General features: G+C 34.5%; 1 protein-coding gene across 1 annotated transcript in view; it reads left to right on the top strand.

The window, feature by feature from the left end:
• The window catches only part of LOC106868728 (uncharacterized), a 53,969-nt gene extending 32,596 nt beyond the window's left edge, over nt 1–21,373 (top strand). The window contains exons 3-10 of the mRNA XM_089359640.1: nt 7,380–7,483; nt 10,736–10,881; nt 11,525–11,637; nt 13,431–13,554; nt 15,636–15,775; nt 16,882–17,013; nt 18,448–18,688; nt 19,857–21,373. Of these exons, the coding sequence (XP_089215766.1) occupies nt 7,380–7,483; nt 10,736–10,881; nt 11,525–11,637; nt 13,431–13,554; nt 15,636–15,775; nt 16,882–17,013; nt 18,448–18,688; nt 19,857–20,016 (1,160 nt within the window). The 3' untranslated portion in view covers nt 20,017–21,373. The remainder of the gene's footprint in view (nt 1–7,379; nt 7,484–10,735; nt 10,882–11,524; nt 11,638–13,430; nt 13,555–15,635; nt 15,776–16,881; nt 17,014–18,447; nt 18,689–19,856) is intronic.
• The last annotated feature ends 394 nt before the right edge of the window (nt 21,374–21,767 follow it).

Below are 21,767 nucleotides of genomic sequence, written 5' to 3'. Positions count from 1 at the left end.
GAACAAAGACATACACACATATATACGACGGGCTTCTTTCAATTTCTGTCTACCAAATCCACTTACAAGGCTTTGGTCGGCCTGAGGCTATAGTAGCCTCAAGGTGTCACGCAATGGGACTGAACCCGGAACCATGTGGTTGGAAAGCAAGCTTCTCACCACACAACCACGCCTACTTCTAAATATGGAATCACCATACTAGTACATTTTTCTTGTTTTCTTACTTGTTACCTCTTATCGCAAAAAGAGATATTGTGTATTCCGGAATTTTACGCTCCAAAACAAAACGTTTTCAAAATGCAAGCTAATTCGATTAGTTCTTTTATGCATGCATTCCCCCGGTCCATCGTTTCCTCGTAACTTTTTTAAACAAGGTATACTCTTTTACTTGTTTCAGTCATTTGACTGTGGCCATGCTGGTGCACCGCCTTTAGTCGAACAAATCGACCTCAGGACTTATTTGGAAGTCTAGTGCTTATTCTGTCGGTCTCTTTTGCCGAACCGCTAGTTTACGGGGACGTAAATACACCAGCGTCGGTTGTCAAGTAATGTTGGGCGGGGGACAAACACAGACACACAAACATAAACACACATACATATATACGACGGGCTTCTTTCAGTTTCCGTCTACCAAATCCACTCGCAGGGCTTTGATCGGCCCGTGGCTATAGTAGAAGACACTTGCCCAAGGTGTCACGCAGTGGGACTGAACTCGGAGCCATGTGGTTGGTAAGCAAGCTACTTACCACACAGCCACCCCTCCGCCTATAAGATATGTTTGTTTTTCATGTGAAAGGAATCGACCAACTTTATTTTCCATCCTGAAAATTTTGTTACGGAGCTTAAACTCTGGGATATTCGAAATCTTTTACTCTTGTCAAAAGAAAACAATTTTATCATACAATTTACCAGCTGTCTCGCCGTAATTAGGCTAATGTGTGTTTTGTACATGTATAAGCATGCTTTTGCATATGTGTGCTACACGACACATTTTTCTTGGATAACTTTTGTTTGTTTGTTTACGGCCTCACTGAGAAATAAGCAAAGCTGTATTGAATATAAGTTGCTAAAAGCGACAGATGATGGGGAAAATTTTTCTCTGAAGATTTAACAAAGCCTGAAACTAACCACATTGATCCCTTTTTTGGTTTACAGAGATATAACTTATGTTGTAACAATTTTTAATTTTCAGTACTCGTCACAGTATGGCTAAATTGTATATTTAGTGAAGCGGATTGTTTGTTTTCCGTTTTAAAAGATAGTTTAATGAATGGATGAATCATGCATATATATACCTGTAGGTTTGTTTTTGTACAATAGTGCATGTGTGGGTCCGCGTGTTATATGAAAGCACTCGAACAATAGGAAGAGTACTTTATGTATATAGTGGTGTTTATTAGTATTTTTTGGAAGCTGATGATTAACATTCCATCGCTACTCGGGTTCTGTTATGTGCAGCTTATCACGAGACAAACCTATGTGATTATGTGTGTAACCATTCAGCTGACACCTCACCTATGATAGAGGATGCACATGTGTCAATGGCTTAGTGGATAAGAACGCTCTTGCATTTAGTTTAGAAAAAGTTGTTCAAATACAATCTGGTAATATGTACACATGCACTAATAACACACTTGATAAGGTTGAAATGTGTAGATGTCATCATTTAGCGTCCGTTTTCCATGCTGACATGGGTTAGACGGTATGACTGGAACTGGTAAGCCGGACGGCTGTACCAGGCTCCAGTCTGATTTTGGCTTGGTTTCTATAGCTGGATGCCCTTTCCAACACCAACCACTCTGAGAGTGTATTGGGTGCATTTTACGTGTCACTGGCACTGTCCACAGCTACGATTTCATTTGACCTGTTGAGTTTCTTCAAGCACAGCAAACCGCGAAAGGTCTCGATCATTTGTCATCTCTTACGTGAGACCCAACATCAGAAGACCATGCTTCACCACCTCGTCCCATGTCTTGGGGGTGGGGATGGGCGGAAGTCTTGCCAAACTATTTTAGGCAATTTTTTCTCTTTATTTCACTGTTGTTTCTAGCATGTCAAGTCATTGGAGGCTTCCCTGTCAGTGCTTAGCAGCAGCAGGGGTATAGGGAGTTATTAAACTCACAAGTATTGTATTCTGTAGTTTTGGTTCAATTCCACTGTAATATTTACTAGAAAGCTGTACAAAATGAAATCCTTACAACAAACAGAAATAAGATGCATGACTGTGGCTATACTGGGGCACTGCCCTGAAAAAATTTAGTCATAAATCAACTCCAGTACTTGTTTTTTGTTAAGCCTATCTATCAGTCTCTTTTGTCGAATTGCTAAGTTACAGGGATGTAAACACATCAGCACTGGTTGTCAAGCAGTGATGGACACACACACACACACACATACATAATGGGCCTATTTCAGTTTCTATGTACCAGATCCACTCATAGGGCTTTGGTCGGCCTCGGGGCTATAATAGAAGACTTGCTCAAGGAGCTCTGCGACTGAACCCAGAACCATGTAGTTGTGAAGCAAGCTTCTTACCACACAACCACATTTGCATCTATCTTTGTTTATGGCTTTGTTGTACCCATATGTAATTATAGGTTAAACTATAATTTCCCATTCTTTGTCTGGTTCTACATTTACATTTTACTTAACGGTATCATCATCATCATTGTTTAACATCCACTTTCCATGCTGGCATGGGTTGGACGGTTTGACTGAGGACTGGCAGTCAAATGAATTTTATTTATTGGTATAGTTGACTCGCATTCCTTAAGAGGATTTTTTAGGGTAAGTGTTCGGCTCTAGTTTAGAACCTAAAATCATATGAGGTATGTAGAATTTAAGCATGTGGATTTCAGTACACAATGAAAATATCCATAAAAGATTTTGAACTTGAGACCTTTTTGAGCTGGTATCTCACTTATTGCATTACTGAAATGACTGGAAATATAAAAATATAAACTGAAACAACTACAGTTACTTGTGTTACGCAATAGTAACTGCATTTCATTTTATTGTTTAGCTCATTGCTATAAATATAATACTTGGAGTATTAAGTTAATAGGGTAGGATTAATTAGTCTCTGGTAGAAGCAGTGTACTTGCTGTATGCTTGTTTTATAGCAAAATGTGAACATTTTTGTAGCTACTATATAAGGTCAACTGATTTGAAATTCCAATGTGTTATAGGCCAGATGTTACTATGTTGCTGCAATAAACTTTTTGCCAGTCACTGTGAAATAGGATAAGAGTATTGGAGTGGACAGCTTTAGACTGGCAAATAACAAGGAGTTGTAACCTTTTATGAAGTTTATCTAATGTAGTTATCAGTACAACCTAGTTATTAAACAAGTGGGGGGAAATCAAATTCAATGCATCCAAACTAAGACTTCACATAATTTATTTGTCTTTTCTGTGTGAATGGCATGATTCTTTTGTATATGGATGTTGTGACTTGCTTTCTGTGCAGATACAAGATGTCCCAAAATTCACTGATGGATTTCAATTTATTATAATTTCCGTAACTTTACAAATAAATGCATGAAATTTTTTGATACAATATAAAAGACATAATGGAAATTAATATGCACAAGTCAAATTTTGTAACACCACTACATCACTTAAATGGCAGCCATTTTCGGCTTCACACACTTGTGCTCTTTCCAAAACTTGCACCATAACACCCCCAAGAATTTCAGACCCCACTTCTCTGATTTCTCTATTGATGTTCTCCTTCAGTTGCACCAGGATCTCCAGTTTGTTGACATAAACTCTCTCTTTCAGGTATCCCCACAAGAAAAAAATCCAAGCTAGTCGAGTCTGGGTAACGTGAAGGCCATTTAAAGTAGACCTCCCACATGGTTCCAGCAAGATGGGACAACTGCTCATACTGCAAGAGAATGCAGTTGTTATGGCAATGCTTTGGAGAGAGAATAATCTGCTACAGCAATTTCAACTGGCCTTCATGTTACTCTCACTTGACTAGCTTGGATTTTTTTCTTGTGGGGATACCTGAAAGAGAGGGTTTACATCAAAAACCCTGAGACCCTGGTGCAACTGATGGAGAACATCAATAGAGAAATCAGAGAAGTGGGGTCTGAAACTCTTGAGGGTGTTATGGTGCAAGTTTTGGAAAGAGTACGGGTGTGCGAAGCTGAAAATGGCTGCCATTTAAGCGATGTCATTTTTCATATGTGATGTACTGATGTTGCAAAATTTGACTGGTGCATATTAATTTCCATTATTGTATCTATATTGTATCAAAATTTCATGCATTTATTTGTAAATTTAATGACTTCTCTTTGAGTGAAAACCATTACTTCTGTGAATTTTGTGTTCCTTGTATGTGATAATTTGAGTGACATGATTAGAAATATTGCTATCATCTTGAGCAAACAAGGAAGTGAAGGCTTTCTCATCACATGCCTGTTCAAATGAGTCAACTATGTCTATATGCATATATGATATGTTTAAAATACTTAAGCTTATCATGCACAAGGAAATACTGAATGCCAACAGCTCTTTCCTAATCGGTTTGTGTCTGTTTTGAGAACAAATTCAAAAAGAAACTGAAGAACATAAATGCCATATTCTAGAATTTCTCATCATGAAACTGGTAATCCTGGTGATTTGTAGCTTGAAAGGTAGAGACTTTATGCATTAGTAATATGGAAGGAGACCAGTGTAACTTTGAAACTGTCAGAACAGTACATGATCTATCTCATGCTATATTCAATAATGTAATGGTTCTCAAATAACAAATACCATCTCTGCTGAAAAAAGAAAAATGTTTTTTGATCCTTCTCTCTCTATTAAGACAACAGAAGATTTGCATTTGTATAGTTTTCTGTCTGTGTAATTGTGTTGGGCAAGTTTAAAATGCTTAAAACCATTTTAATTTCTTTAGATATTCCCTTTTGTCTGCTTTTCCCCTTTCAGCCTTCACAAGATAGATGTGGGCAGCATGGATGTGTAATTAAGTTCTCTTCCACTGCATGGTATGTTGTTGAGCAAGTGTTTTCTGCTATAGTCCTGGGCCAACATCAATAGAGCAATCAGAGATGTGAGGTCTGAAACCCTAGCATTTATGTATGTGTCTGTATATTTAGAACTTTGCTTGAATATTAGAAACTCATGATATTTGAATAGTATTGTTTGTACTTCTGTTAATAAATTGTCTGTTCACTCTTCATGTCTTTGAAGTGTGGAATAAGAGATCTCTCACAGTTGAAGGTTAGGGCTAGGAAAGGCATCTAGCTGAAAAACAATGCTTCAGTAACCTGATGATCTGACCCATGCTAGCATGGAAAAACAGATGTAAAACTGAACGTTTCCACTTGCCATTTAAGATAGAAGGGTGCAACTCAAGAGAAACCCAGCAGTCACATTCACTAAGTTCAAGTCTAGCAACTATATGGAAGTTAATATCTTGGCTTATGAGAGCTGTAATCATTAGTACCGGTGGCTACAGGTGATGTTGTCTAACCCATCTGCCCTCATGAATTCAAGTCCTTGATCAAGAAGCTACAACCATTATCCCATTCCTCTTTCAGGGCAAGATTTATCTAGGATCTTGGTATACAATTTGTTCTTCCTTCCTTTTTGTGGGTTTTTTTTTTAATGACAGTAGTCTATGGAGATTTGGTTGCTATTTCTAGCAGGTTGGACAGCAACAGAGCGGCTTCTTCGTTGGTATGCAGTGGCATACTGTAATTGCATTAGTGTTGCAGTGATATTAATGAAGAAGGGTGGCTTGATACTATGAATATTGTAATTAGGTGGAAAATAAATTACAATGATTTAGATTAGAATGTCCTAGAATTTTCTGCGTCTAACTAAATATTCACAATGAAGAACATGCAGATTGCTTTAAATGTTGCTGGCAATAGTTTTAACCTGCAAAAATATGACTTTGCAAGTGTGTGTGTGTGTGTGTGTACACATAAGTCTGAAAGGAAAGAGAATAAAGATTATAGTTGTCTATCTTGACTTTGTTTAATTTATCATAGTTTGTTTTTTTTACTAACCTTATTTTATACAAGAATAGATTGTCAGTATGTGTTTGGATCATTATTCCAAAACACTTATGATTGAGAAGTTCAGTCAAATGAATTTTATTTATTGGTATAATTGACTCGCATTTAAGTTCTCACATGACAAAGCGATACAGCCTATATATAAATGGATTGTTTGTGTGCATGTGTGGTGAAGTTAAGGTGACAGTGTGCAGTATTTGATAGTTTAGAAGTAGGTTAAATTAACATTGATGATAACACGTTAGTTGTTCAGAAACACACAATGACTGTTATCTTCTCTTTAATATTTGTTTGTTTGTTTGTTGTATGGTGTCAAAATTTTTGGTGCCCAGAACTGCAACCTACTAGAGACCATGTTGCAGTTTTGAGCAATGAAAACATTGACAATGGCTAACAGGTATCATCCATACTGAAATCATTTTAGTTCCAACATGCGATCTCAGATAAAATAACTTGTCTGGTATGTACGCCTCTGTAATAACACTGAATTTTATATTTGTTTTGAATTTACTGATAAACAGTGAATAAATAAGTCTTAAAAGAAATAAGACTGGGTTGGCAGGAATGAAAAGCTTTACAATGGTTATTAGTTGCTAAATTGTTTCTGTTATATATATATATATATATATATGTGTGTGTTATGAAGTGTAATGGAGTCAACCAGACCCTAATGATACAGGTAATACCGAGTAAGTGATGTATACCGACTAGTTTTGCCCCAGATGTGGTTGCAACATGAATGGGGAATATAACATGGGTCGTGTATTAGCGTGTGTGTGTATATAAAAAAGAATGAGATAAAGAGACCAATGGCATAAGTAAATTTATATTTTATGTAGAATGTCTTACAGCTGTTTCAGGGAAAATTCAATGTATCACTTCATCTGAGAGACGGTAATAGTAGAAGATAAGGATTATTACATCTGTATGAGGAGATTTGCAGTAAGAAATGAGAGCGATGCGGAGAAGAAAAAGTACTTGGAGTATAGTTCCATTCCAACAATAAATATCCATGTATAGAATCCGTGTGGGTATTTTCCAATGATAATTATAGTTGCATTTGTGGATATATATCATCTCGTATCCAGTTTACTCTGTGCGTTATTTACTTAAAGGACAGCCTGAAGTGAGTGGAAAATGTGTGTAGGATTGTGTATAAATTTACTTATGCCATTGGTCTCTTTATCTCATTCTTATATATATATATATATATATATATATATACACACACATATATATATATATATATATACACACACACATATATATATATATATATATATATATATATATATATATATATATAAAATTTAAACAATTTTTTTTCTTTTTTTTGTTTATTTAGACACTCTGGAAAAGAACAACATTAGTGTTTGGGTAGACACTGCTGATATAGGAGCTGGTGTTGACTTCCTTAAAAAAATTGGACAAGCTATCATTGAGAGTAAAGTAAGTAAATATCTTGTAATTTGTTTCCTGTGCTGGAAAATCTTGTTTCATAATATTGATTTCTTGAAAAATTTTTTCAAAATACTATTGTTGGAAAATAGTTACTGACATGAAATATATATATATATATATATATATATATATATATATATACTGGCACAACATACATCAATTCAGATGAAAGTGTTTCGGTATTTTTTCTTGTTTCTAACATTTTCTTATTTTATTTCAACAGCAAAAAAAAAAAAAAAAAAAAAAAAAATCTGGGCGGGGATTAGAAATTGTAGGACAGGGAAAGGGAAGCAACAGAATTTATTACAAAGGAATTTTAATTATTTTAAAATTATTTTAAGTGTGTGTATATACACACAAAGTAAAGAATATTTGCTGAAAAGTTTAAGGCGCAGGAGTGGATGTGTGGTATGTAGCTTGCTTACCAACCACATGGTTCCAGGTTCAGTCCCACTGCATGGCACCTTGGACAAGTGTCTTCTACTATAGTCTCGGGCCGACCAAAGCCTTGTGAGTGGATTTAGTTGACGGAAACTGAAAGAAGCCTGTCGTATATATATATATATATATATATATATGTGTGTGTGTGTATATATTTGTTTGTCTGTGTTTGTCCCCTCCCCCTCAACATTATTTGACAACCGATGCTGGTGTGTTTTTACGTCCTCGTAACTTAGCGGTTCGGCAAAAGAAACCAATAAAGTACTAGGCTTACTTAGAATAAATCCTGGGGTCGATTTGCTCGACTAAAGGCGGTGCTCCAGCATGGCCACAGTCAAGTGACTGAAACAAGTATTAAAGTAAGCATTAAGGGCAGTGCAGAAGCTACATGAAAGTTAATTTTTCTTGCTTCAAATTACCTCTCTTAATTTAAAATGTGTAAAAAGATAAATGTTTGTTATTGCATACATAGTTGTCTAAGTAAACATTCAAGGATGGGTTTTTAGGACAACTGATTTCAAGGTCAGTAGCTATTTTGGCCAGTCATTCCATTTAACAAAATGTTGTTTATGAAGTGTAACAGTATTTCTTATAAGAGTAAATTACTTAAATGTACAGCTATGTAAATAGTAGTGCTCTCTTTTCTATGAATATGCACATGCATACACACTCACATACATACACACTCACATGCATACACACTCACATACATACACACTCACACACTCCATCAGACACCTTTCATTTGTGCACATATTCTCTATACATGCACCTATTTTTATATGCACAACCACACACATGCATATATACAGTCTCCTGCATATGTATACTCCTTTTCATGCATATGTATACTCCTTTTCATGCATATGCATACTCATTTTCATGCATATGCATACTCCTTTTCATGCATATGCATACTCTACTTTATATGCACATATACATTTTCTTGCATGTGCATGATCATGGTGCTTTGTTGCAGCATATAGTATTCAGTGCCTTATTATATTGTGTTTATTGTGCGTAATGATATATATATGTGTGTGTGTGTGTGTGTGTGTGTGTGTGTGTAAACTTGCTTTTACAAGTGATGTTATTGTTTGAGTGCTTGTATAGCTGTTGCAAATGATATCACTTGAAAAGTAGGTTATTATATACATCAGAGTATACACTAATTTACTTTTATTCTGGCTTTTCACCTCCACAATTCTCTTTTAATTTTATGAAACATTTATTGCTCAATTTACCTTCATTATTGCTTAATTTACCTATCACAAAAAAGGATTAAAATGTCCAATAAAATTCAGTTGTAAAAAATATAAATTTGAGCTTAAAGAAAAAAAAACGAATTAGTTGAATTAATTTGTGCAAGCATAGCTGAGTTGTTATGAAACTTGCTTAGCAATTATTTGGTTCCTGGTTATTTCACCGAGTAGTACTTTGAGCTATGATATCTTCTACCATAGCTTGGATTATTCAAGCCATGTGGGTGAAATTAACTTGATGGAAACTGCGTGGATAGATTGTTCGTCATAATTTGTTGCCTATTCAGTGCTACCACCTGGCCACTTGGTACCTCAGGCAGCATCCATTATGTTGCAAGTAGTATATGAGTCAAATCTCTGGTTTGAGGATAGCTTCCTTGTGTCTTTATGAATGTTGACCTTTTTTCAACAAAGCTTCTGCATTCACTGAGAGAAATAATAATATCATAAGATCAGATCTTTCCAGCATAAAAAGCACATCCAAAATGAAAATTAAAATGTTTAAAGTATTTGTATATATAGTCATCAATTGCCCCATCCTCCTCACCACTTATCCTCTCACTTTCACACTAACTCCTGACACTACTTCTTCCTTTCTTCCACTAAAAAGTATCACATCTGTTAACTCTTCCCACTACCATAACAGATCTCTTGCAGCAAATCTGTTCTCATTTAGCTAGTTTTATCTTGTCGGTTACAAGTGCTTACCACAAAACAATACAAAAACCCAGTACACACTGTAAAGGGTTTTTAGTTTTGCCAAGGGCAAGACAATTTTTGTGGTGCTGGTGCCATGAAATAATGCATCCTGTGTGTTCTGTAAATTGGTTGTTCTACATCCAGCTGTAGATACCATGCCAAACCTGAGGCACTAATAAAACTTTCTGTCTGAAGTGCCAGATCTCTTTTCCACGTGACAAACTAACTTGTACCACTTAATTTTTTTCCATTTATTATTTGCCAACACAGGACATCACTAGTTTTCTCAGATGCTACTGCTTCACTGTTGCAAAAATAGTCTGATCTTTGCAAAACCATCAACTTCATTTATATTTCTTAATATTTTTAATCCATGTATTCTCTCATTACTTTCAGGTGATTTAGGCATGCACACACAGACACACACTGCACATTTTACATAAACATTTTTTGGTTGTCTGACATCAAAATCTTAATAAGTAGAAGAATATATAAAGCTGTTAAATATAGGTATTGGCAAAATCGATGTACAAAATTGCTAGAGTGCTGGATAAAAAAATGCATTGTGGTATTTACTTATCTGACTTTGAGTTCAAATCCAGCTGGAGTCAACTTTGACTGTTTATCTCTCTAGAGTCCATACTAAGAAGAAATACCATAAAATATCTTTGGTTAATTTAATACCACTGTTTTCCAATAAATTTTTAACACTCCGGTCAATGTAGGAAATCCATTATTTTATAATTATGATAAATTCTTATTAAATGTTAATTTTTTCCATATTTTGGTAATCAAATATATTCTTACATTTCTTTTTCTATCTTATCATTTATTACAGGTGTTCATATCTATTGTCAGCGAAACTTCCATTCATTCCAAATTCTGTAAAGATGAATTATCCTTGGCATATATTTCAAACAAAAGCATTTTCCCTGTTAGCATTTCTTCAGATGAAAATCTCCTTTCGTCTATGGATACTGGGATGTAAGTGACTGAATGTCAATTTAATTTTCTTCTATTAATACAAAGCTTTGTGTGGCACATGTTTACGTACAGGTGTGCCTGTAGTTAAGAAGTTTGCTTTGCAACAAGATTGTTTCAGTTTCTGTCCTATTGTGTGGCACCTAGAGCAAGTGTCTTCTACTATAGCCCTAGGCCAACCAAATCTTTGTGAGTGGATTAGGTTGATGGAAACTAAAAGAAGCTTGTCATAGGTGTGTGTGTGTACCCTTCTCTTGACATCATGCGATATTTGTAAATGTGCATAGTCATACAAGCTGTGTTCTTGGTTCTTAATCTTATGTCTGACCAAGGGGAAATATTACCTTACTTGAAATTAGGTAATGGTTGGCGACAGGAATGGCATCCATCTATAGAAAATCTACCTCTGTGAATTCTGTCCAACTTAATCAAGCATGGAAATGTGGACGTTAAAACTGACAAAGGCAATCATATTGAAGGAAGCTGAAGTTTAGATTAATTGATAGTTTCAGAGAATTTTCCAGAAAATAATGAATATGCATCTAATATATCTAAAGAAAAAATAACTATGAAATTTGTCTCACCTTAAATTAAACTTCTAAAGAATTTTCTCTTTTATAAAAGCAAAATATTTTTTTCTTCATAGGAGACTGAAGCTGGCAGGTATGCAGTGGTATAAATTTCTTGATAAGGAGAGGTATCCAGAAACCATGAATGAACTTTTGAAGGACATAAAAGCTGTATTAAATGCTATTAACAGTAAGTTTCTCTTTTGTCTTTTTTCTTTTTCTTCAAATTAGTTCTTACTTTTTATAGCGATTTAATTTATCAATCAACTGATATCTTGACAAGCTTATAACTTGTATACATTAATATATTTGATTGCATAAAAGATGCCTGAGCAATATTAGACACGTTCTGAAGTAATATAAAACCCAGTCTTTTTTTTTTTTTTTTTTTTTTTTGTAATTAAAAAAAAATTTTTTTTTAAAGTACATCTTATATAGCCATCAAATATTGTGTGTGTGTGTGTGTGTGTGTGTATATATATATATATATATATATATATATATATATATATATATAAATGCATGGCATGTATGTGTGAGTTTGTCTTTGCATTCATATATTTAGGTAGTGGTGTTGCTTGTGTATGTTCTGCATAAACACTGTATCCTGCAGTTTAATTCAACATGTGCAGGCCAATGGCATGCAGTGTCTTAGTTATAAACGCGGGTTGGTGTTAGGAAGGACATTCATCCATTTAAATACTACCTCAAAAAGTCTTCTCCAACTCATGCTTGCATGGAAAGAAATAGCCATCAAAACCAAACCGAAGATGATAACCATCATTATCATCAGCATCATTTTATGTCATTTTTTCATGTTTGCATCAGTTAACTAAGTTTTTTCCAGTATCTCCTTTGTAAAGTTCAGCCCTCTGAGATTAGCCTTTACCACTTCTTCCATGTATTCCTTGTTCATTCTCTTCCATCAGTTCCTTCCAAATGATTGCTTGGCACTTCTTTATCTGACTCATCTTTCATGTGCATCACATGCCCATACCGGTGTAGTCTCTTCTTTGAGATACTAAACCTGATCCTCTAAGTTAGTGAGTTTAGTTGGTCTAAGGATTGCTAGACGACAGAAACAAATACTAAATCTGAATATACCAATAAATATTTTTGATGGAGAAGAAAGAGAGTTGCAGAGAAAATCACTGAAAAACCAACATTATTAATATTGTTATATTTTTTAAATTAATAATAAAAAGTAAACTACAACCAGTAAGCTTTTGTTGTATTGGCAGAATGACCTTCTTGAAGTACAACAGTATTTAATATATGGTTTCACATCAAAAAGTAAAGATAGATGTTGACAGATTTGATATTTTCTTTGCTTTTACATCATTATTAGTTATACTTATACATCATAACTGAATTCTTTCTTTGATTTTTAATGAGAGCTTGACTCATGAAAATAAAATGCTGTCTCATTGACCCTTTGCTTTTAGCTGGCCATATCAGGCCCAAATATTCTGTTTTATCATCAAACTGGCCAGTTCTTATCTTTCACACCTACCCTACAATGTTGTTCTTAAAAATAAACAGTCATATCATCAAAATCTCAAAAGTACAAGATGAAATATGATTAATCCAAAGCTATGTGAATTAATAAGCATATATATGACAGAATAATCTGAATGCTAACGGATTAAAAGTAATCACAACCTTAACCTGTTGCTATAATAAGGAAAAATACGTTTGTCTTTAAAGAAAAAGGATTAATGAAGTATTGTAGACGAATGATTGGTTTGCTAAGTTGGCAGGAATTAACTAGGATTAACCTATTTCTGAATTGTAATTGAAATTGCAAAAAAAATTGAATTCTTTTATGCACTCCATAATCTGAAAATGAACGAAGCCATTTAATATATTTTTCTTGGTTAAATTTCTCAAGCTGTTTTGATTTGAATGTCGTGTTTTTTATTTTGTCTTTATTGATTTTTTTCTCTTTTTTTTTTTTTTTCCTTTGCTGTGTTGTTTATGTAGACAAGCAGAATGCTGAATCGAAGAGGCAACAACGATCAACTAAGATTTACAGCAAACAAAACCTTGAAACTCCTATTGATTATTGGGACAGAAAATATACAGAAAACCAAATAGACTGGAATCAGTAAGTTATTTTTGGAATATTACTTTAGTGTTTAAGGTGGTGATCTGGCAAAATTGTTACTGTGCTGGGAAAAATGCTTAGCAGCATTTCTTTACGTTCTGAGTTCAAATGCTTTGGGGGTTGACTTTGCCTTTCATTCTTTCAGTGTTCATTAAATTAGTACCAGTTGAACATAGGTCAATGTGATCAACTTATCCCCTCCCCTGAAATTGCTGGCATTGTGCCAAAATTTGAAACCAATATTATTCAAGCGTTGCACTAATAATATTAAGTAGAATTCACAAATTTGAATGTTTGTATGGCATGGGGAGACAAGAACCCTGATATTACAAGTAAATTTCTTTGTTGGAAAGATCACCACTGGTTTCCTCAAATTTGAATTTTTATTTGTCAACACCATTTTCATGTATATCCAAGACATTCCTCATTTTTGTGTTGTAAGAGGCAGCTAAACTAGTTAAGGCATCCAACCATAAAATCTACCTCAGAAAACTTGTCCAACCTATGCCAGCATGGAAAAGTAGATATAAAACAATGATGGTGATAATTTAGATTGGTAACTGTCATTAAATCCAGTGTTGCAGTATAGTGTGCTAAATAATTTTGTGAAGAGATTTATTATTTAAGGTAGCAAGCTGGCAGAATCATTAAAACACTGGGCAAAACGTATAGCAGTATTTCGTCCAGCCTTATGTTCTCTAAGGTTGCCTTTGTCTTTCATCTTTTCAGAGTGGATAAATTAAGTACCGGTGAAACAGTGAGGTTGATGTAATCAACTTGTCCTCTATCCCGAGATTTCAGGCTTTGTGCACCTGTACCAGTGGAGCACCGTCTGAGCGTGATCGTTGCCAGAGCAGCTGTCTGGCTTCCGTGCCGGTGGCACGTAAATAGCACCAGCGTAATCGTTACCAACGTCGCCTTCCTGGTACTTGTGCCAGTGGCATGTGAAAAGACATTCGAGCGAGATCGTTGCCAGTGACGCTGGACTGGCTCCTGTGCAGGTGGCACGTAAAATACACCATTTCGAGCATGGCCATTGCCAGTACCTCCTGACTGGCCTTCGTGCTTGTGGCATGTAAAAGCACCCACAACACTCTCGGAGTGGTTGGCGTTAGGAAGGGCATCCAGCTGTAGAAACTCTGCCAAATCAGATTGGAGCCTGGTGTAGCCACCTGGTCCACCAGTCCTCAGGCAAATCGTCCAATCCATGCTAGCATGGAAAGCGGATGTTAAATGATGATGATGATGTACCTATAGTAGAAAGGATTATTATTATTTAAGGTGATGAGCTGGCAGAATCATTAGTACAGTGGGTGAAATGCTTAGCAGTATTTCACCCATTGCTACATTCAGAGTTCAAATTCTGCTGAGGTCAACTTTGCCTTTCATCCTTTCAAGGTTGAGGAAATAAGTACCAGTTGAACACTGTGGTTGGTGTAATCTATTAGCCCCCTCCCCCGAATTTCAGGCCTTGTGCCTATAGTAGAAAGGATTATATTCTTTATTAGTTTAATATGTTTTCTATGTGTTTATATTTTTAAATGGCATTACTTTAAAAATCAGTCTACTTCTTAGATAAACACATTTCACCATGGTGCATGGCTTAGTGGCTGGGGTATTTGGCTCATGGTTGTAAGGTCATGAGTTTGATTCCTGGCAGTATATTGTGTTGTCTTTGAGCAGGACATTTTATAGTTCTCATTGCTCCAGCCCACTCGGTTGGCAAAAATGAGCTGTATCTGTAGTTCAAAGGGCTAGCTTTGTCACTTTGTGTCACGCTGAATCTATCTGAAAACTATGTTAAGGGTATACCTGTGATTTCACAAACTGGCTGTTCCATTGATCGGATCAACTGAAACACTTGTTGTGACAACCTGATTTTCAGTTGGGTTGGATGGTTTTGTAATATATCTCCAATCATCTTACCCTGTCAACAATTTGTTTGCTTATAACATATTTAAACTTTCAACTCTCAGTTAAATCTGCTAGATGTTTCACTGCATTGTTTTGTGAGACAGGTAAATGAAACTGTGATAGGTTAATTCTTCCAATTTATAATTCATTTTGTATTTCCAATGCAGATTTTGGTATGATTTGACCTGTGATTATAAAGGCTTGTTTAGCGCTTACACTCCTGATGATCAAAACTGGCTGAAATCTATCCTCCGGTGGGAGATGCATATAACTCGTGATGGGTGTCTTAAACGAGATAAATTTATTGGTGAGTTCAAACTTGATTTGTTAAGAAGTGAAGGAAAGAAACTACATGAGCAAGAAATCAGGTTTTTTTTTTCAGACTTTTTTATATTAAGTAGCAGTCAGAAAGGGGCTGCATCTCATTTAGTATTCTGGGGTTAATGCAGATAGGAAGTCCTGATTCCCAAGATCTTGGTTTTGATTTCCAGAAGGAAATTCCAGCAGTGGATCTTGTAATTTTAATGAAATATGTAGGACTGCATTATCTAATGTTCTCATAAGGGTTATTTGATTATAAATCTCCCATCTTTGTGCAATGACTATTCTGTTCAGTTGTGTTTCAAACACTAGCTTAATCTACTCATGAATGAACATAAAAATGTTACATGGTTGCTGGATTTGTTAGAAATAGCAACCAAATCTTCATTAAACTACATCTTTCTGTCTTAAAAAAGAGACTTTGATGATTTGCACTTCTTAAATGTTAGATGGAATTGTTATGGTTTAAACACTTTTGTTTATTGTTCTGTTTGACTGGAGCTGTGTAAGAAATAACTAATGAAAAAGAAATATTAACTTTTATAGATCACTCTAAGATTCTTCATCATATGGTGGAGTAACAGAAATGGCAATGATAGACCAAATGTCTTGTTCCTCTACATCCTGTGTTTCACCCCTCTTCAATAATAAAATAAATATCAATTGAATTGATACAATACTTGTATCTATTCAGTCCACTATTCTGCAACCTTAAGAATTTGTAGCCTTCAACCAGTGTAATGTAGTATTACATTAGTGAAAGAGTGATGGTAACTGAGACAGAAACAACCTGACTAAATGCATTAGTTTTTATTCTTCCATTTACATTGAGTTGTTGACCTGTATCTCTGCTGGCAGGGATATTGGTCAATAAATCAAGTACCAGTTATATACTGACATTCAGTTGGCTGTAACATTCCTCAACAATGAACAATTCAAAACAGGCAGCTTTATTTCAAAAAGCCAAAGGCATTGATTAATATCAAAAGTTAATTACAAATTTTTTGTTTTATTTTCTATTGTTAACTAACTTTCAATGAAATAGTTTTGTAATCATCACTGTATTTCTTTATTTGTTTTTTTTTAAATCAGAATTTTGCACTGTGGATGGAATAATTTCATGTTTGTGGCAAAGGATAGAAGAGCAGGCAAGGGAAAGTTATGCTATGAAAGAAGTGTTTAACATAAATTCTCATGTCCGCGTAGAAGCCATTGAAAATCTTAGTAAGTAAATTTTCTGCTCTGGTTACTCTCCTTTACAGCAAACCAAACTGTTTTACTAATTTTTCTTTATATTTCTAAAGCATATTGAGTCCTATAGCTATAGTTTCTTAAATGCACTTCATTTTCAACAGTTTAGTTCACTTAGCTGTGAGAAAACACATGAGTAGGTACAATTCACTGATTATAAACAAGATTACTTCATACTTGTTGACTGTATCGATGTGTTAAAGATCATGTTGCATGGAAAATGTGTAATTGTCAGTTTTACATCCATTCTTTCCATGCTGGCATGGACAGAACAAGACTATGGCCAGATGCCATTCCTATCACCAATTCTTACTCAAATATGGTACTTTTTTCCCCACTAGTCTTGGCGTGTCGAAATCGTTAAGCTAGCATCATGCAAAGACACAGAAAGTAAATGTTTAGACACACATAGCTATACAATGTATACAAAAGGCTTCCACATAATATCTGTTTAGCAATTTCACTCACAAGACATTGGTTAATCTGAGATTATATTATAAGACACTTTTTCCTAAAGGGCCTTGCAGCAAGACAGGACCCAAAACCATATGGTTACAAAGCACACTCCATAACCACACAGCTGTGAAGAAATGTTTGTTGACTGGATAACGTCTTGCAAATTGATAAATTCTTATGTCATGGTTGCAGACATGGTTTTACAATAATGTGATTTGGATTCATTCCCATTATGTGACATCTCAAAGAAGGGGCTTCTACCCATAGCTTTGCATTGTGAGAGGAGAAAGTGGCTAGACAAAAACAGTGGATGGATTGTTCTTGGATAGTGTTAAACTTCACAAGTATTTGGACCTGATCTCTGGTCAAGGATAACTATATCTTGATGTGCTGCTCCCTACTGCAGGACCTCTCTGTAGTCATGATTTCTTCCTATTTAATCTTCACCTTTCTCTTTAAGTCCCGTAAAAAGGTCATAGCTGCTGCCTTTTTTTTTTTGTTTTTTTTTTTCCTTTTACTGAGACAAAAGATAAAAACTCTCCAGTTTGAGGATGACCAGTTTTAGGTGCCCTGCCAAAAGTTCATAAACACTATCATTCCTTCACTGATTAGGCATAAAAAAATCAATTAGTTAGCACAGATCTAATAAAGAATATGAAGGCCAAGATGTATTTAAAATTTAAAAGTCTCTTAGATTAATTCCGAACTGTTTGATATTGGCTAAATACAATGCAAATACCAAAAGTTTGGTAATGAAGATATAGGGTTAAGATATTTGTAGAAAACTGTATTCATTAATTTAAGAATTAATGATATTCTGATATTGTTTTTATTCTGTTTAAGATGGTAGAAATAGGTGCATTTGGGTTTACCAACAACTACACTTGATTTCATCTGTTCTAAACCTTGATTGTGTTTTAAGTTTTGTTTGTTTTTTCTTCTATTTTAAAGGTAAATTCAAAAGCCGAGAAGTTGTTGATGCTTTAATCTACTTAGTATCGAACGATGAAGAACCGAATGTTCGTACTGTTGCAGCCATTTGTCTTGCCCAGACTGGTGCTAATGATGATATAACAATTCAAGCATTAATAGATGTTCTTGAAGACAAAGATCGTTTAGTGAGAGAAGCTGGATGTTTGGCACTTGGACGTTCACAAGCACACAAAGCTGTACCTACTCTATTAGAATTATGGTAACTTTTATATTTTATTCAAATTACTATTCTTGGTTTTCTTGACTTAAAAAAAAACGTTTTTTAGCTTTTTAAACTATATAAGCATGGCTGTGTGGTTAAGAAGCTTACTTCCCTATCATGTGGCCTTGGGTTCGGTCCTGAAGCATGTCACTTTGGGCAAGTGTATTCTACTGTAGCCCCAGGCTAAGTAAACCCTTGTGAGGAGATTTGGTAAACAGAAACTGAAAGAAGTAAATAATATTTTTATTACTTCTATAATTGAGATGTTTTTTAGCTTTATCTGAAAACTGATTATAGAATAATTTAATGTTAGTGCTAAAGCATTTTTCTATTCATCATCGTTTTAATGTCTACTTTTCCATGTATGCATGGGTCAGGTGGTATCTGTTGAGATAGATCTTCTATAGCCAGATGCCCTGTATCCAAGTGTGGTAATATTTTCTGATGACCAGACATGTTTTCAAGGCAGAAGGCACTGTTTACATGATGTGAAGGCAAGGAGACACACATTTACATAATAGACTTCTTTCGCTTTCTATCTACCAGATCCACTCACAAGGCTTTGATCAGCCTGGGGTTATAGTAGAAGACACTTGCCCAAGGTGCTAATCAGCTGTACTGTACTAGCAACCACATGGTTGAGAGGCAAACTTTTTAGCATGCCTCTACCTATTCAATTCTGTAAAATCACTCATTTTCATGAGTCCAGAATTTTTATTTCTAATATTTGCTAGGTGTACGAAATCAAATTTCTTCGTTTCTCTGCTGCCTCCTAGTTCACCTGTAATTTTTTTTATCCTCTCAATCAATGCTTATACAGAGCTGTTGCTAAGTAATTGAACTTTTCCTCTTGAATTTTTCAAAATTATGCCATTATTGATTTCTGGTTTTCCTAGTTCAAATTTAATAAAAAAAATTCAGGTACAGGATTGGATGTGGTTAAGGAGATCATTTTGCATCCACATTGTGGGTTCAATCCTACAGTGTAGCACTTTGGGCATATCTCTTCTACTATATTTCCAGGCCAACCAGTGCTTAAGTACTAGGATTGGTTTGTTTGACTAAAACCCTCCCAGAATGACCTCAGTATAATGACTGAAACAATAAAAGATTTAAAATTGTTTCAATGCTTTGAAAGTATAAGGTTTTATTTATTTATTTTCAGGCGAAATGATGTCATTGCTGATGTTCGAACGGCTGCAGAAGTGGCTTTGCAACAGATTGGTGGTGATGAAGTAAAACAAGCAATGCATGTCACAAAAATGTTGGGGAGAGAAATACACGAACTTACAAAATTCGCTGAGAAAGAATCGGGACACAGTTAAATTGCCAAAATATATAAAAACTCATTTATTTATTTATTTATTTATCTTTTGTAAATAATCCTTGAAATCACAAGGAAAAAAGTATCTACAGAAATTTCGAGCAAACTTCATGTTGGATTTTAAAGAAAGGGATTAAATAAGCTGTTGAATCACATAACAAAAATTTATTTCTTTATTGGAATACATTCAATATTATCTGCAAAAGGCTAAAGACGTGTTGAAGTGTAACGGCGGTGCATCAGCATGGCCGCAGCTCTGAGCTGAAACTATAAAAAAGAACCAAAAAAAAAGGAAAAAAAACTTTTAATTTAATCAAGAGTTGTATATTTTACATGTAGTAAAGTGGAAATATTTTATATCCTTTCACATTATCAATTCATAAAAATGAAATTAGATGTGTGAAAAATGAAACTTTGTATTCATGGTATGTGTTTTTACACAAATTTTTTTTTTTTTTTTTAAATTCATTTCTTAGTTTGTAGAAAAAATATAATTACAAACATGATGAATGTGTTGATGATTCTTTGTATGTATTTATTTTATTTACAAAATGGAAGAAATGACATTAAAAGAAGTCAACGTTATTATTATTATTTGTCCTGCAAATAATTAAAATTAGCATTTTGTACATATAAATAGTAAATCGAGATTCCAGCTGTGCTGAAACTACATTTTAATTTTTTTTTCTACATCCCTGACTATCTAAAAGTGTTCTTAAAGCAACAGTTTATTTAAGTGTATTCGTTAAAATGACGTTAAAAAATACTACAAAAATATTAGCATATTTCAGTAGAAGATACGATATTAAAAAAAAAATAATAAAATAAATCTCAAGTGTTGTGGATTAGCAGAATCAATTAAAATGGAGGATAAGATGCTGTATATGTTCTGAGTTCAAATTCCACTAGAATTGGATTGATTAAATAAATTACCAGAAAAGAACAGCTGTCAATATAACTGACTGAAGCTCTCCCTAAAAGTAGCCCTACTTAATAATTTAACAATTCATCATTCATGAAATATATTTCATTTTTAGAAGAGAAAAAGAAAAATTTTTAATGGCCCTCCCAAATTTATTATCTGGTGTCAGAGTAAGATTTCTTAGTTTCTCATAATTATTATGATTCGTATTTTGAAAATATTAACATTCCAAATGAACTAGCCTAAAACCAGCAAAAATATTCATTTTATATATGTATATATAGTTTTACACGATTTTTTAAAAAATTTTTAAAGGACAAACTTAATGATGGCCACTTTTATGTTTGTTTTTTTCAGGGAAATGTAAAATATTTCTTCAAATTACAACTTTTTTAATATAATAAATTATGTATTTTTAATAAAAAAGACAACTTCATATTTTATTTTGTCTTCTTTCCAAGTAACATTAGCACTTTTCACTGTAACTAAATTGGTTAATTTGTATCAAAGGTAATCAGCCTGTAATAAAAATTTAGCTGCTGTTTCTAGTAGGTCAAGCAACCACATAGAGATTTTGTCATTAAGTTGTACTATATACGTTCTAAACTGTGGAGGTGCAATGGCCCAGTGGTTAGGGCAGAGGACTTGCGGTTTTGATTCCCAGACCGGGTGTTGTGAGTGTTTATTAAGCGAAAACACCTAAAGCTCCACGAGGCTTCGGCAGGGGATGGTGGTGAACCCTGCTGTACTCTTTCACCACAACTTTCTCTCATTCTTAATTCCTGTTTCTGTTGTGCCTGTAATTCAAAGGGCCAGCCTTGTCACACTGT

Source organism: Octopus bimaculoides, chromosome 1, assembly GCF_046866305.1.
Source record: "Octopus bimaculoides isolate indiv1 chromosome 1, ASM4686630v1, whole genome shotgun sequence".
NCBI lineage: Eukaryota > Metazoa > Mollusca > Cephalopoda > Octopoda > Octopodidae > Octopus > Octopus bimaculoides.
The sequence above is the reverse complement of the archived record's forward strand: the minus strand, read 5'-3'. Positions and strand labels throughout refer to the sequence as shown.